Source organism: Anser brachyrhynchus (genome assembly GCF_964034855.1).
Source record: "Anser brachyrhynchus genome assembly, chromosome: 5".
In the NCBI taxonomy this organism is placed as follows: Eukaryota; Metazoa; Chordata; class Aves; order Anseriformes; family Anatidae; genus Anser; species Anser brachyrhynchus.
Genome location: NC_137699.1, coordinates 35,941,037 through 35,957,118, shown reverse-complemented (window position 1 = coordinate 35,957,118; position 16,082 = coordinate 35,941,037). Strand labels below are relative to the sequence as shown.

The 16,082-nt window shown below is 55.0% G+C and overlaps 1 protein-coding gene across 5 annotated transcripts in view; it reads left to right on the top strand.

Annotated features, from left to right (window-relative positions):
* The window catches only part of MYRF (myelin regulatory factor), a 63,768-nt gene continuing 47,686 nt past the window's right edge, over positions 1-16,082 (top strand). For all 5 annotated transcript variants that reach the window (XM_080594947.1, XM_080594946.1, XM_080594944.1 and 2 more), the window contains exon 1: positions 1-236. In XM_080594947.1, coding sequence (XP_080451073.1) covers positions 191-236 — 46 coding nt within the window. In that variant the 5' untranslated portion in view covers positions 1-190. The remainder of the gene's footprint in view (positions 237-16,082) is intronic.

Sequence of the window (16,082 nt, the reverse complement as noted above, 5' to 3'; positions counted from 1 at the left end):
GGGCCGGGGCCGGAGGGAGGGAGGCGGAGCGCGGCGCCGCAGCCCCGAGCCCGAGCCCGGGCCGGCCGGTGGGCAGCGGCGGCCGCGCTGGGCGCCGGCGGCTCCGGGAGCCCTGCGGAGCGCTGCGGAGCGGCCCCGGGGGATGCCCCGCGGCGGACAGTAGCCCGGCCGCCCGGTGCATGGCACAGCTATGGAGGTGGTGGACGAGACGGAGGCTCTGCAGCGCTTCTTTGAAGGTAAGCGGAGCCCCGGGGCAGGTCCAAGCCGCCTGGGCAGCTCCCGGCCCGGCTCGCATCCTCCGGGCCCCGCGGAGCCGCCCCGGGGCTGGCAGCGCTGCGCTCTCCGCCCGCTGCCCCGCGGGGACCGTCCCCGTGCCTCGGGCCGGGCTCCTGGCAGCCACTTCGGCGCAGGGGTCGCGGCTCCTGGCCGCCCCCGGCTCGCCTCGGGGCCGAGTTTCTGCCCACTCGTGTTCCCCACGCACTGCGGCCGCCGGGACGGGCTCCCCGCTGCCAGCTTCAGCGGGGACGTCGCCCGTCTTCGGCACCCGTCGGGGGGGCTGGCAGAGGACCCCGCAACAGCCGGTGCCTCAACCGGTGTCTGTAGGGCTCCGCTGTCCGCCCGCAGCCCGGACCCCGTCACAGAGCGCAGCCTCCTTCACGTGAGTGCGAACTGGAGGCAGCTTTTACCAAAGCCCGGGGTGGAAAAGTGATTGCTAAGAGAATTTGTCACGCAGGGGTGAGACATGGTTGCTCGCGGCAGCTGGGGAGTCCGTAGGGCTGAGCCGTGCTGCTGGGGAGGCGCTGGGACCCTCCTGCCCTTTCTTGTCCCTCCCTTGGCTCAGCGCAGCTTCTCCCTGGGCCGGTTTTGTTGGCACGTTCCTCTCTTCCTGGTTGACCCTCGTTGCTTCTCTTCCCCGCTCGCTGTCTTTGTTTCTGTCTTTCTGGTGCTGCGCCCCACGCCGCGTGCCCCTTGTTCTCTGGTGGGCCCGTTCCCAGGCAGACGTTTTGGTTGTGTGGGCCGTGGGCCTGTCGAGGGGCGACAACACACCCGTCCCAGCGAGGCTTCGTTGCATCAACAGGTCCCGGTGCTGGTGGCAGCACGGCCTGTGGCTCGGCCCGCGGTCGGCAGAGAGCTGTCTGCGTGCACGGTCAGGTCTGGAGCGTGGGACTCCCCCGGGGGTCCTTGTGCTGTGCTTTGGCTGCGGGGGCGCTGGGCAGCGTGCTGCCTGCGCTCGCTCCGCTCCGCCAGGGTGGGAGCACCACAGCCCCTCCGTTTTTCTGGCTGGCAGGAGGACTGGACCCGTGGAGGAAGAGGAAGGTGCGCCACAAGCAGAAGATGCTCTCAGGAGAAGCTGGGACCGAGCCGTGGCTCGAGCTGCTTACCTCTGGCTTTCCCCTCTCCTAGTGTCCGTGCGATGCCTCAGTAACGCGTCCCCTCAGAGGCCGAAGCATCCCTTCTTTGTTCCAGCCGTGGTTCTGGGTTCCTGGGAGCGACAGGATTAGCGAGGACGGAAGCCTCGCCACGCGGGTTCTTATCATGTGTTCCCAGCCTGTTTTCTCCTCAGCCTTCAGGGGGCTCATTTTGTTTTGGGGTTGCCGCTGGGACCAAGCTCCTAACCCTGCCCACCCACCTGCTGTCCTCGGCGCACCGTGCGCCTCCCCAGCACCCCACGCAGCCCTCGTTCAGCACCCCAACATCATCTACAGGCGTTAGGCTTCAGCTGTTTGCCTCTTGTTTTTGCTTGTAAAAGTGGAATCTTGTTCTCTCCCAGAGCATCTTTTCTTAGGCTGGAGGCTTTCTTTCTTTTTCTGTCCATCTGGCTTTCTTTCCAGGTGCTCTAGGTGACCCTGCTTGAGCAGGAAGGTTGGACGAGATGGCCTCAGGAGGTCCCTACCAGCCTCAACTATCCTGGGACTCTTCTTCTCTTTCTCTTTCCTTCTTTCTCTTTGTTATATTTGTCTTTCTCTCTTTGATTTTCTCCTTCTTTCTGTCGTTCTAGTTCTCTTTCTTTCTCCTTCTTGAACCAAAAGCATCTTGTCTATGTAAAAACAGAGAGTGAGGAAAACCAGGGCTGAAGGAGATTTCTCCATCTGTGCTATTCACTTACTCGTGTGACTTCCTTTGAAGAACTTCTCTGAGTTTAGGTTTTTCGCAGAGCCCAACGTGGCTCCTTACTTCCTTTGGTCCCTTTGGCGGTGCTGTTAAAGAGCGGCTGTTACAACACGGTGCTTGAGGGCAAGAAGGGAAACGGAGAAAGTTTGGGCACGAAGGGTTGCTGTTCGGTTGGTGCAGCGAGGTGAAGGAGTGAGACTCTTTCCTCTTGTGCACGCTTCCAGTAGCGGTGCTCCGAAGGAGTCAGCGGCCAAACTGACCCGGTTATTTGGAAGTGAAAACTGGCCTGAAATGGCCAGTTCTGCAGCGCAGAGTTGGATTTACCCTGGAATCTCAGTGTGCAGAAGGATTAATAGTTCCTGGATGCGTAATATAACGATGAACAATGGACCTGTTCGAGTTTATTAATTTAGAGGGCTAAATTCGTTAGTGGAACCAGCTTCCTCACTACCCTGTAACTTCTTCAAAGGTGTGTGCTGTTCCCCTTCCTGCAGGGAACACATGTACAAGCTGCAGTTTTCTTTTATAGCAAAATCTTTTTTCTTCTCACAGATCACCTTCTCTCAAGTGGAGATTTCACGCTAAAGGCTCTTCTTCCTGCACACTGAAAGCCTTGGAATAATTAGGGAATTCCCTTTCGTTTGCCTGAAGCTGCTTGCACAATACCTGAGTCGGCTGCAGGCAACCCCACCATATTTAAGAGTAATCCTTTAGTGCTTGAGCAGCGCTCGGTATTTCAAAGTGTCAGACAAGGATTAACTGGTCTCTCGCAGACTTTTGGGGAGTGGGGGCTGTGCTCGCCCGAGGTGCGGCAGAGAGCTGGTGTCTGCCGAGGGCAAATCCTGGCACGTGGCTGCGGCCACGGTGCTGCGGGTCCTGGCTGCAGAGCAGGGCTTGTCTTTGGGGGCGGGCGCACCCGAGATCTGGGGTCCTGGCTCAGGTCTTCTCAGCTGCAAGGGACGGGCCCTGATTTTCATAAAGTGGGCTCTGGGCATCTGCTGGGGCAGGGTATCCTTATTTCCCTGGAGTGTAGTTGTCCGCTCTGTGACAGTGAGATCTGAGACTTGCAAGGAAGGAGAAGTGGAAGAATGATGTGAACCGTCTAGGACTTTGCTCTGATGTTGGGAAAGGACTAGGAGGAAGTGTGCGCGGCCTCGGAGGGGGGAGGTGGATCGGACCCAGGTTCATGCCCTCCCGGGGATGAAGATGCTGTGGGTGCCACCGCTGGCAGCGTGGCCTCAGCGTCCTCCAGCTGGGCCTGGGGTCACTGCTGCCCTGGCTTGGTACCGCAGCTGGCGAGGAGAGCTGCGGGCAGGCGGCTGGGACAGCTTCGAGGAGAGAGCGTGGGATGCTGGGGGTTCTGGCAACGGAGGTAAAGGAGCTCAGTTTGGTCTTTCCATAGTATTGGGAGTGTTTATCCAGAGCGCTTGTATTTTGTATCAAAGGAAAAGTAGGGAGTTGAAAGTGTCTGACCCTTGGCTGGCATCCTGCTAGAAACCTTACCTTCCTCCCTGCCTACCACTCGCGTAAGGGAAACAGTTACGACAGAGCTCAGCTATTCGGGATCCCTCTCTCTCTCGGCTAATTTATGAGATAAGAGGTTGTTAAAGAATGTATATCGGGAAAGATGTGCAGAGCTGGGCTTGGGGGGCAGGGGAGTGGGCGGTTTGGCAGATGGCTGCACGGGGATAGGGCAAGAGATGGAGAAAGAATAGCGAACGCAAAAAGTTTAGAGGATTTTGAGTTGAACTCTAGTTGGGAAAGACAGTAAAAAGGAAGGGGCTGGATTTTCAATGAGAGCCGTGAAACCCAGCAGATTTATCTTGGTCCTCACAATGTTTTGCTGTGCACAAGTGGCTGGAGCAGTTGGAAGCGGGGTGGCTGTGTGTCCGTGTGCCCCTGCGCGCAGGGCGCTGCGCTTGCTGCTGGGGCGGTCGCGGGAGCCTCCCGGCTCGGGGGGAGCAGGCGAGCACCGGGCAGTTTATCAGTGAGGCAGCAAGTGTGTTTGTATTAGTGAATGTTTTCACCCGTAGGAGTGCTTGCATATGTGTGTTAATGGTATTGGTTCCTTTCTTGGTGATTTTTATTGTGTATTATGGAGCGCTTTCCACGTGTGCATAGGAAATGCTGCCCTGCAGGAGGTCAGGGCCATCGCCCCGTCTTCCCTGGGTGCAGAGAGAGGAAATGAGGGGGCCGAGGCAGAGAGCTGAACCCAGGACTTGTGGGTTTGCACCCCGTCCACCGTGCTGCGTCATGAGGGCTGTGTCTGCGTGCTGCTTGGGCGTGCTGCACACCTGCGTGGGGATCTGCTGATGGACAGGAACCAGCAGAGGACTCCACCAGTGAAGCTTTTGCCAACACGAAACTGCAAAGCGGTGAGCTCGAGAGATGAGGAATCGTTCTTTCTTCTTCAGAGCTGGCCAAACGGTGGGGGGAAAGCATCCCTGAGCTGGAGGGGCTCTGGCTGCAGGCAGTGCTGGTGACCCCCGCTGTGAGTTACAGCTCACCAGGGACTGCTGAGCACATGGCGACCTTGTTTCTGCCGGGGGACAAACCTTGGAGGAGTGCACAAAAGAGTTGTAGAGAAAGAAGGGGCTGCTTTGGAGGCTTCCTGGCTGCTTAGGAGTGCAGAGGGGAGACTGGTGGTCTCTTGTGGCTGAGAACAGTGGTAGCAGAAGGGACAGAAGCCAGCCATGGGCCAGGACAGCCATCCCCACATGCATTTTTTGACACCAGGTCTTGATGTAGTGATGTAACTACAGAGGATCAGAGTGGCTCCTTTGAGTTACAGAGTGGAATGGCTTTTTGTGAGCTGGGTTTCATGTTCGCTGTTCAGCCTCTGCCTGTCCAGCTGCTGTCTGCCCTTGCATCCCTGAGTGCATACTGGAGCTCTGGCGCTGCGCTGGAGAGAGGCTGACCCGCAGTGCTTGTGCAGAGCTCTTTGGCCTTATAGGAGTGAGGGGAAGCACTGGTGAAAGGCCGCGGAGAATCACAGGCTCCACACGAAAAGCACGGCGTGGTCTTTGCTGCGTGTTGCTCCAGGTGCTCCGTGCCGAGACCCGGCTCTCGGGAGGGTTGGCCGGGGAAGGGGTGGCTTTGCAGTGTGACCATCTCTCTGGGGCTGGGCTGGCGCAGCGGGGAAGGTAAGAGGCTTTGTGCGCAGCCCTTTGCTGAGCAGAGTTAGCCCGTGACAGAGTGGTCCTGGGGAACCTGGTACAGCACAAACACATGACCATCCCTCCTGGTAATCCCCTCGCAGGCCCAAATCCCAGAGTGCAGCAGCAGCCTCCCAGCCTCCTCCCTGGCCCTCCCACTCTTCCCTGGAGGAATAGAAAAACCAGCAGGCAGCAGCCCTGGGACCTGGACAAGCTGAGCTAGGCAGCATAATGACAGAGGGGGAGAGCAGGGACACGGCGGGAGGTTGACATCTGCTCTCACCATGCTCAGGATGCGCTGGATCCGAGCAGGTAACTGCACAGATCCCTCCTTACCTTCCACAGCTCAGCTTTCTTTCCTCTCTGCCCTCTCCATCTCTTTTCCCAGCATGATTTATTTGCTGGACCTCCCGTCTCTGCCCTCCATCTCCAGCTTCCCCTGCCCGACCAGCCTGGTGTCCGCTCCTGCTCAGCACGTGTCCTGAACGAGGGCAGGTAACGCGAGGCTGCTGGGGAGCATGGCTCCGTCCCAGGCCCTGCGCAGAGGAGGGAGGAAGAGAGGAGAGAAAAGCTTTCCCCTGAGCTCATCAGCAGCCCTCTGCAGCTCTGGGAGGTGTTCCTGGGCAGAGGGAGCTGCTACCTCCATCCCGGCAGGGCCAGCAGCAGGAGGTCCCGAGAGCCTTCAGCCAAAGCACTTGTCCTCGTCTGCTTCTTAGAGCAAGGCTAGCGCCTCCAGAGTGGCCTCATGAGTGTGCTGGAACTTCTCTGGGGGCAGCCCTCACTCCTCAGCTTCCCCAAAGCTCCTGGGGGAAAAGGATGGGGTACATCCAGATGGAGTGAGGCCAGGGAGCTGCTGGTAGGAGGGCGGGTCCCTGAGGATGTCTGATAAGGGGTGGGTTGTGATTCAGACAGCGACGTGTGCCCACGCCCGCGGAGGCTCCGTGGGGTCGGCGAGAGGTACTTTGTCCGCGCTCTGGTTAATGTGTCCTCCGCAGGCCGGTGTCCTGCGAGCCATGGCTGGACAGGGACCAGGCAGGGCTTGGGAGGAGAGGAGGTGGCAGCGAGAGGGGGCCATTGGGGAAGATGAAGGGAGGCGCGTGGAGGTGTGACCGGGCTGGTGGAAACGGGCATGCTGGTGACTCAGAGCTGACCCGGGCTGCTCCCAGGCTGGGATTGCACAAGGGCTGCTGCGGGAAGGAGATGCCCGACAGGAGCGGTGGGACGGGGGGGTCCGGCTCGACTGAGGGAAAAGCGCAGCTGTAGGTCCTTCCGTATCCCTTCGTATGAGGGCAGGCACTGCAAGGTGCTGGCACTGACCCCATCAAGCCTGTTGTGAAATGAAGGTACCGGCCCTGCCCTGTGAGCTGAAGGGGCAGGCGGCCGCGGTGCTGGTCTGGTCCTAGCACACTGGGCTCAACGGGTGGCTGGGGCCAGGAGCCTTGTGGAGAGGTGTTTCTTCGTTCAGTGCTGTGCCCTGGAGCACAGACGTGATCTCTGCTTTCCTTGGTGCTGCCCTTTCGTAGAGGTGTTTGCAGGGGGAGCGTTTCTCTGCTGGGATGTCAGTGAGCTGGGAGTCCCATGGGCACAGACATGAGTGCGAGAAGGCAGAAGTGGAAGCTTGGTCTTTTGGAGAGCAGATGTGGATGTGGAAGCTCTCACGTGGCTTCGGGGGGCACAAGGGTTAGGACTGTTGATGTGAGTAGGATCTAAGGGTGTGGATCCTGTCCAGGAGGTTAAAACCAGCTTCCCCCTAAGGTACAAAGCAGGAGCTGGTGCTTGAGAATCATTCATTGAGCTTAACCTGGGATGTATGCTGGCATCTGTCCTGTGGTATCTCGCAGAGAGGCCCAAGGGACTGTAGAGTCTGGAGGAGGAAAGCTTTCAGCACAACCAGCACCACAACTTCTCCAAAAGCCCCCCCATTGCCCATCCATGTTTCTTGGTGTCTGGACCCTATGAAGAGCAGGGGCACTTTGGCTTCTTCACTGGAATCAAGGCTGCTTGCAAGGTAAGGAGGCAAAGCAGATTTTGTGACCTGGAAATATACACTTGGAAGTGCAGAGCATCTCAGCAGCTTCCTGATGTACTCTGGGGGCTGAGGAGAGATGATGAAAGCCTCCGTGGAGCCCTGGAGCCGCCTCTTGTGACCAGCGACCCGCCAGCTGCACAGAGCTGTAGGCGAGGCAGGGTTTCTCTCTGCTCTCTCTCACTTTTCTGCTAGAGCAAAGCGTTTGCTGGGGCTGGCTGTCTGGGGCCGGACTCATCCCAGTTGCTGTGTTGCTGGCTGCAAGGACCCTGGGGCGGAGCGGCCGCTGGGTTAGCGCTGCGGAGAGCTGGGCACTGCCCAGACGTATGTCCCTACCTGAGCGGTTGTGGCCTCTTCTTGTTTTCTGCTTCCACGCCACTTTCTACCCTGCTGTCACTCTCTACCCGTGGTCGTTTAGTGAGAAATAAAACCAGAAGAGGCCTCTTAAAGATGGAAGTGAGCTGGGACCCTGCTGCACTTGTCCTGCTCTGCTCTGCGGCCTTGTGGCTGGGGTGAGACCTAAACACTCCTTGGAGCTGGGAGCTGTGCCAGGATGGTGCAAGGCTGTGTGACCTACGGACCCCTGGCCTGCAGCAGTGCTGTTGGAGTCTGCCTGTCCTTGGTGCCACCCTCACAGGGTCCCAGGCCTTGGCTTGGTGTACTCACGGTGCACCTCTGCCTGGGATTTCCCTGCTCGGGGTGGTGTTGCTGTGGCAGAGCTCACTGGGTAACCCCTTTGCCTCTCTCCAGTGGTATTACTGGTAGGGGCTTGGACTTTGCACCCTCCGATAAGCTAAATGTGTCTGAGGAATGATTAACTAGCATGTGCGTTGCCAGAGGACAGGGGAGCAGCTGTGACTGGAGACACAAACAGGAAGGGGCTCGTGGCTCTTGGGCCCAAGCTGGTGCTTGCTGGGTGCCTCTCCTGTGCGCCCGCTCAGGGGGCAGCATCCTGCAGGAGAGAGATCCTGCACCGTGACGCCTTGGGCTTTTCCAGAGCTCGGGGTAGACAGAGAGAGATGAGCTTGTCGGATCAGCAAGGGAGGTGCAGAGCCCATGGAGGAGACCGTTGTGCGTGGGAAGGGGTGCTTCTAGATGTAGGGGGTGGGTTGCTTTGGACACCGCGCTTGGCTACCTGTTGGCTCCTGCATTGGGTCTTATGGATAAAACCTCTTGCTCCTCCTGACTGGCATGCTTTGGCAAACTCTTGCGCATCCAGCATGCCTTCCTTCTAGCATGCCCCAGGGCACGTTCAAGGCGTGTTTGAATGAAAGGCTTCCTTCCTGAGGGGAAGTGCAACGTGATACTCAGGGTCCGCGCTTATCTCCCTGAACTTCGTCTGTTTTGATGCGGTTACGGAAAATGGAGAAAGGGGGGTCTAGGAGCAGGGCCGCGGGGCTGGAGAGAGTGGCAAAGCAGAGGTACCAGACCTGTTGGGGAATGAGAGCAAACACTCACTGGCTTTGCTGGGGAGGAGGGCTGGTTGGAAGGGCCAAGACTGGGGTTTTAAATAGGCTTGGTGTCGGGATTTGAGGGCAGAGGCTAGGGAGAACCATGGGGAAGAGGTCCTGGTGTGGTGCCGCACGGCTGTGATTATAACCCATGACGTGTCCAGGGCTAGGGCTTGTGTGCAGGGATGCAGGCAGGGGTGGGAGCCATTCCCTCTGGTGCTGCATCATTGCTTCTCTCTCACACTCCAGTTGCTGTGATGGGCTTAGTAGAAGGAGAGCTGGCATCAGTCTTCAGTGGTTAAGGTTTTCCTAGCCTCTCTAGACTGCATGAACTTTTCCTTTTTTCCCCACTCTTCCCTTTCCCCATCTCTCATCCCTTTTGCTCTATCAAATCCTCTTTTCTTCTGCTGCTCTCATTATTCATTTGCAGTGTATTGAAGGAGATGTACTGAATTATGCCCTAAGTAGTCACAAGCCGCATCACTGGGAAGAGAAAAACAAGTGGGGCTGTGATTGCAAACCAGTGCATAGTGTGAATAGAGACTGAACAGGCTAGCTGAAGCAGTGTGGGAAGGGACCAGAAGTAAATAAGGAGCTGATAGGCACATGCAGTGCCGACAGCCGTGGTCTAGCCTTTAATGTCTCTGATTTTTATAAAAGGGTTATGAAAGCAGTTTTTGCTGGGACTGAATTTTTCTTCTGTAGGGTCTCCTTATCACCCTAACATTGCAGTGGTGTATTGCCTCCTGAGACTTGGAGTGCCAAACAGATCCGATTTCCTTCTCCAAAGAGAAGATGCTAGTACTTGATGGGGAGGAGATGATGCAGAAGGTGTGGGGTGGGCATGGGACAGGATCTGGGGAAGACACAGGCAGGGTTCCCCAAAGAGTTGGAAGCCTAGGTCCTATAAGCTGTCTGTCTGTCTAATGACAAGGACTGTAGGGCATGCAGAGCTGCTCTTGCTTGCAGCCTTGAGAAGTGAACGTTGCATAATGAGAGCATAAAACTTAATTTGGAACATGCAGATTCACTTATTTTGTATGCCTGAAAATACTTATTAATAAGCAGCTATCATTTATAACTTTTACTCCGTTGTGCGGATTACAGCTAACTGCTGGAAATCCAGATAAACAGGAAACCAAACAATTTATCAGTGAGCTTGATCTTGGCTTATCTCTTCTGTTATGACAAGCAATGGTTATGGACATTGATTCAATAAAGCACTAAAAAGCGCGCTTTGACTTTATTGGAAATGAAACACCTGCTTAAAGTAAAGCAAAAGCCTAAGAAGGGCATTATAAGGGCCATCAAGCCATTTCACAGTTGGCTGCTTGCTGACAATATGATCCATGCTCAGCTCAGTGTAAGAGCAGAAACAGTCCTTTCCCTGATGAGATCCCATCCGAATCGAAACCTGAGGTCAGTGGGGAGTTCTGGGTGGGCAGTAGGAGAGCATCTGTCCATCTCCCCTGTTTTAGTTCAGCCCTCGTGAGGGGTTGTTGGGATGGACAGCTGGGTGGTGATGAGTTTTCACGTGCAGCATAGTGGAAAACATAGAGGGGAAAGAGGGGTGATAAGTGATGTTTCAAAACTAATTTCATTGTTGGCATTGCGGGGCCTGAAGGGACACCAGATAGACCAATGTGGGACCTGCAGACAGGGCTTCTTGTCCCAGAATGAAATGTTCAGCTGCTGGAGGTTGTGCAGGGGCTTGAGAGGGGAAACTGGTCAAAAGTCAACGCAGTCTAACAGGATGCTCTTCTGGAACATCAGGGCAGGGACCTTTTCTGCTCCCCTGCTTTCAGACACGGACACTATGTCCCTGTTATACCCAGGAGGCATCTGTGGTTGAAACATCATGGATGATCACTGATAGATGTTTGTACTGAACTTTTACAGGTTTTTTATGTGAATTTTCAGCGCAGTTCTTTTAATATAGCCAAGGCACAAATAAGCTGGTGATTGTACCACTGGGCTGTCCAGAACCTGCAGTGTTTTCACCCAAGCCAAGTTTAGCTTTGAAAGAGATGAGGATGGTACTGGTGACAGTGAGCTGTGATGGTTTGCAAGCCTAGTACCAGACACCACAAACGCTTGCCCCCCCTGCTGCAGAGCAGTGCCTCACTAGGCACTCACAGTGCTTTTTACTAGCAGAGGTCTGGCCCCTCATACACAGGCTGGCGTGCTTTCAGTTGGCTCTCTGAGCAGGAGTGGTAGTGAGGTTTTATTTAGCTTTTTATGTCAGCCCTCTTCTCTGCAGTTAGGGAAACTAAACCACACAGAGTGAGTGCTGAGAGCTAGATAGGAACAGGATGGAGAAAGTTGGTCAGATGTGTCCCTACTTTGTGCTTTGAGCTGGTGATGACCAGCCAGTGAACAATTCACGTTAGCAAATGGGAAGGGGACATGAGCTTCAGGAACGCGGGCTGCTCCCGGATGATGGTCACTGAAGGAAATGTGTGGAGCTCTCTCTTTCGGCAGGGCTGAAGCCCAACTTCTGTAGAATTTGTGCTTTGGCTGACCTGTTGTTTAAAGGGGTCAGGGTGTTGGTTGTTGGTTTTTGTCAATACAGGAGAGCAGTGTTAAATCTCGTTTTGCTGTTCTGCAATGTCATGGGACTGTTAATAAATCCAGCAGCCTCGTGTCAGCGAGCCTCTGGGAAGTTCGAGGTGCTTGCCCTCACCGCTGGCTGCATAGCAGCTCTTCAGGCTGGTGGTGAGAGGCAGGCTCTGCCCTCGAGTTGTGATGGTCTGGGTGGAAGGATGGGCCTCCTCACCTACAGAGGCAGCTGAGGACTGCCTGGGGTAAAGTGACCTCTTGCCTCTGTTCTTAGCACTGCTTGTTCCTCTTTCCTTGCTAATTTCATAAGGCCCAGGTAGTGGCAGCATCTTCTGATGAAATTACCTTCTGGAATTACCTTTCTTAAAATAACGAGGCTTAACTGAGTTTCAGGCCAAAGAGGACCATCAGGTCTTCTAGCCTGACCCATGCAACAGCCTTGAGCAGCGCAACCTCCAGGTAAAGCAGTGGAAGAACAACGGGATGGTTGTTTTTGCTGCCAGTAAGAATTTACCCATGAGATTGATCTTCACATCCTAGCCTTGCTGGGAGAACTGTGGGACTTCTCATCATGTGTGTTTGTGGGTTTGTGTTTTAGCTGTTAAAAAACAAAACAAACAAATAAATAAAAATATAGCTGTAGTTGGGGGCTTTTACAGGAACGAATACATCCCACTGGACTGTGCAAAATAGCCTTTGCCCTTGGCTCAGCCCTGGGAGTCTGCCTGGGCTGAGGACTTCTCTGGGGGACACTGAGTCAAAGAGACTTAGCACACACCGTCAGATATTCATTTGCAGTAACCTTTAAAAACCTGCATTGGTGTAGTCCCCTGTGAAGACTTGAGAGGTGAGTGATCTTGGGAACTGCTTTCTCCCCTTGTGAGCAGAGACGTCGTGGGGTCTGACGCTCTTTGAGCCAGTACTGTAAAAACAACCTACGGAGATCGCTGTGCTCACTCGGTGGGTGCGGACAGTCCAGGGAAAGAGACATGTCATTTCTCGCCTCCAGCGCGGCGGCGGGCGTGCGGGAGCAGTGGTACCTTGGACAGCAGTTGCTGTCCCCGCACGGCTCGTGGCCCTCCTGCTGTGGCGAGCAGGACAGGGACGGATGGCACGGGAGGGGCAGCAGGATGGTCAGCCTCTCCGGGATGAAGGCATCCTGCTTCCAATCTGCAGGTGCAGCTGGGTGGAAGGGCTCCGGGGAGTTCCCTGAGCACTGAGCGGGCGGCATATCGTGCCAAATGTCCGATTTAATTCAGCTCTCGACCTAAAGCAAAAGCGCTGACATACACAACTGGAGATGTGGTATTGCTCTTTCCTAGTGTGTGAAGGGACTGCTAGGGGAGACCCAGGAACCTGCAAAAGGGGAAAGGGGCATTTTGTTTAGTGACAGAGCCCAGCGCGCAGTGAGCCCCCCAAGGAAGCACAGAAGTTCACTGGTGGGGTAGGGCCTGGCTGCGGGTTACACCAGTGCTGTTCCAAAGGTGTGTTGGGGTCTGTCACAAAAGAAAGGAGAGTGGGGTAATAAAGCAAAGTGGCTGTGCTGCCTTGGGGGTGGGTGGCTGACTCTCATCGCTCATGCTCTTGACTCAGCTTCCCCCCCAGAACTGGTCACAGCCACCACCGCAGCCGTTCCAGCCTCTTCTGTCACCTTTCACTCGTAGCTCCTGCTGCTGTTCACAGACAGCGAGGAGTTGTCCTGCAGCCCTTGGAGGGAGCTTAGGTCTGTGGTAGATTTTAGCACTTCTCCTGTGAGGTGAAGGAATGTTTTTGTCACTTGTGTGGCAGCTACCAGGCAAGCTCCCGTCACAGCTGGCAACTGGCAGAAAGCCTTTGGGCAAGGGACAAGCCCCACGCGCTGTGCAGTGGGGGCAGCGGGACAAAGTCAGCGCACTCTGCTCCCCTTGCATGGACAGTTTGTGAGCTCAGGAGTTGCAGTAACGTGCTTTGAATGAATTTAGCCAACAGTAGTCCCTTGGCAGGACTGGTGAGCTACAGTGGGGATAAGGAAATAGGAAAATATTTTCCAGATTGTTCCTGTAGAGCGGAAAATCCTAAATTAACCTGTAATCACCAAGTTACCTCTGAAACCTTTTACCCAGTGACGTGAGGAACCTGAAGGACAGTCAGTGAGCAGGCCATGGTGGTGGCCTTCTGTGCTGAGCAAGGTTGGTCTTGTCTCCTTGAACTTCTTATGTCTCTGCTGAGAAGCTTTCTGCTGCCTCTCTGCAGTCTGGGATTCAGGGCTCTGTGGGCCCTGCAAGTAGAAGGGGCCTCTACGATATCTGAGAAGTATAATTGCTCCTAGAGCAACTCTTTGAGGGTAGTTTTTGACAGGTCCCAAGATGGTGACCAGTAATGTTAGGATTCTGTACTGCAGTCATGCACGAGGGCCTTGGGCCTGCTGCGGCTGCAGCAGGCACGGAGGAGCAGATGGGCCCCGACCCATGGGTTTCACCCCTCGTGGACAGCTGCTCTTCCCTGCCAGGAACAACATCTCCTTTCGTGGCTGTCACTGTCAAATCTCCCACACCAGCTGCCATATCCTCTCTGTGAAGCTGCAACGTGCCCCCAGCAGACCGCTTTCTCCAAATGTGAGCTCCTGTATGTGAGGACCGAACCACCACCACTCGGCCTCCCGGCAACAAATAGCCCAGGCGGGGACCTGCTTTTGTAAAGCTTCTTATATGCATCCCTGGCAGTATTACTTCAATCTTTTCCAAAACCTCTCCAATATTTCCATATCGTCCTCTGCACCGAGTGGGCTGTGGACTCCAGCCGTGGTGTGCAGAAAGCCAGGACCATTTCTCCTATGTCTGCTCGATGGCCTGCTTGTGCGCAGGGAACTCTGCAGTCACCGCCACAGATGCCATGTCATGTCAAGGGCTCGTGCGGCTGTGGTTAGTCCTAAATACTGGAGCCTTTCTATTAGGAATTTTTTTTATGTGTTTCCCAGCCTGTACGTGCTGCATTCAAGAGGTGATTCAGGACGCTTTGTAAGAATGAATATATATATTTTTTCCTTTTTGTTGCTATCCCACCAGTCAGTGTGCCACCGTCAAACTTTGCCAGGCGGAGATCAGCAATAAGAAATGCTGAATGGCTTTGGTGCTGGTACCAGTCCTGGGGGGCTCTGACAGTAACTACACTGCTCTTTGATGTCAGGTTGATGGCAGTCGAGACCGGAGGAGTTGGCCTGTGAGCAGTTGTGGCTAGGAGATAGTGAATGGCCCAGCTGTGAGATCCTTGTGCTATTTAGGCACTGGCAGTGAATGGAGATAAGAAAGGGAGCATTCAGGTCAGGCTTCGAGGAGAGCAGCCAGACTTTGAGTGTGGGCCTGCGGCATTGTCTCCCAAATGGAAGCGATGAAAGTCCAGACGCACGGCACGGAGCCCCGCAGGGCAAGCTGGGAGTGAGTGACCTTGTGCTGGCCTAGACAGAAGGCTCTAAGAGTTTTGTTAATCTGTTGATCTAATGACTCACGCGATTCGTGTGATTTGCCTTCCTTCGTAACTTGACTCTGTCACAGCACTGGCAGCGGGCTGCCTGGTTCGCCTGTGACCTGCTTTTCCCAGCAGGTGCTGCGGCACGGGAGCTGCGTGTGAACTCTGCTCTTGTGGCAGGAGCTGGGTGAGCGGCGCTGGGCAGCAGCCGCTGTTGCTGCCGCTTGGCCTCCATGCTGAGGACAGGAGGGATGGCTCCCAGAGGTCTGCCCAGGTTGAGGTGCCAGGAGAGGGCTCTCGGTTTGGTTCCCAGGTCCCTGACCTTCCCTGTGCATCTCTTCTGCACTCACTACTTGGTGGGGACCTCTCATCTGCTGTTGTCCGCCCCTCGCAGCCCAGGCCACGTTGCCATGACATTCGTCTCACAGTTCTGCCGCTTTGGGTACATCTCGCCCTCCTCTCAGTGCCGGAATTTGCCTCCACTTGACTTTTGCATGGACACTGCTCGTTCTGTGCGTCGAGAGCCCGTGGAGCCGTTCTGCCTCCAGGCACACGTGCAGCCAGTGCCTCCCAGCAGGCTGACCTCCTCGTCCTCCAGTCCGTGTGAATACTTCTGCACTGCCCTCCCCACCCCACGTCCTCCAGCAGCATGCCAGGCACCTTTTTTCTCCTCGCTTGCACTGCTCCGGACAGCGTGCTGCTTTGAAGTGAGACCCAGAACACACAGAGAGCCTGCAGGGTGGATGGGATCCAAGCGGGACGTTTCATATCTGATTTGTATTGTCTGGTAACTGTTTGCTAAATCCCTGGTGCAGGAGCTATGTTCCAGTGCAGGAGAAAGCTCACAGTTAGAAAATGCAAACAGCAAATAAAATAAAATTAAAAACAAAACAAAACAAAAACAACATTCAGTCTGAAAGCCTATAAGGAAATAGCCAGTATGGCAATAATCTCTAAGATTTTTTTTTAAATAACCATTTTAATTGAGCCTTTTTTTAAAATTATTATTGGCTAGAGAAGTTTAGTTTAGCTCAGGAAAAGGCAAAGTATGAAGGTGACTGAGCTAGTCCATGAACGTCTTGCTGAAAAGTAGCTTTCTTAGAGCAGAAGGCTCTTTAGTAGGTAAGGGAATGGAGATGCATCATGCAAACTGAGACAAGGAAAAAAAGGGTGCAGGTTTATTAGTGTCTCTCCTTTCTCAGGAGATGAATTGATCCTTTGAAGCCTAATTCAGGACTGCATCTGTCCAAAGGATGCGTCCAGTGCAGCGAGAAGTTCTGGGTTTGATGGGGGGGGGACACTGGGTAAAATTCTGTGGACTCAGGGATATAAGTC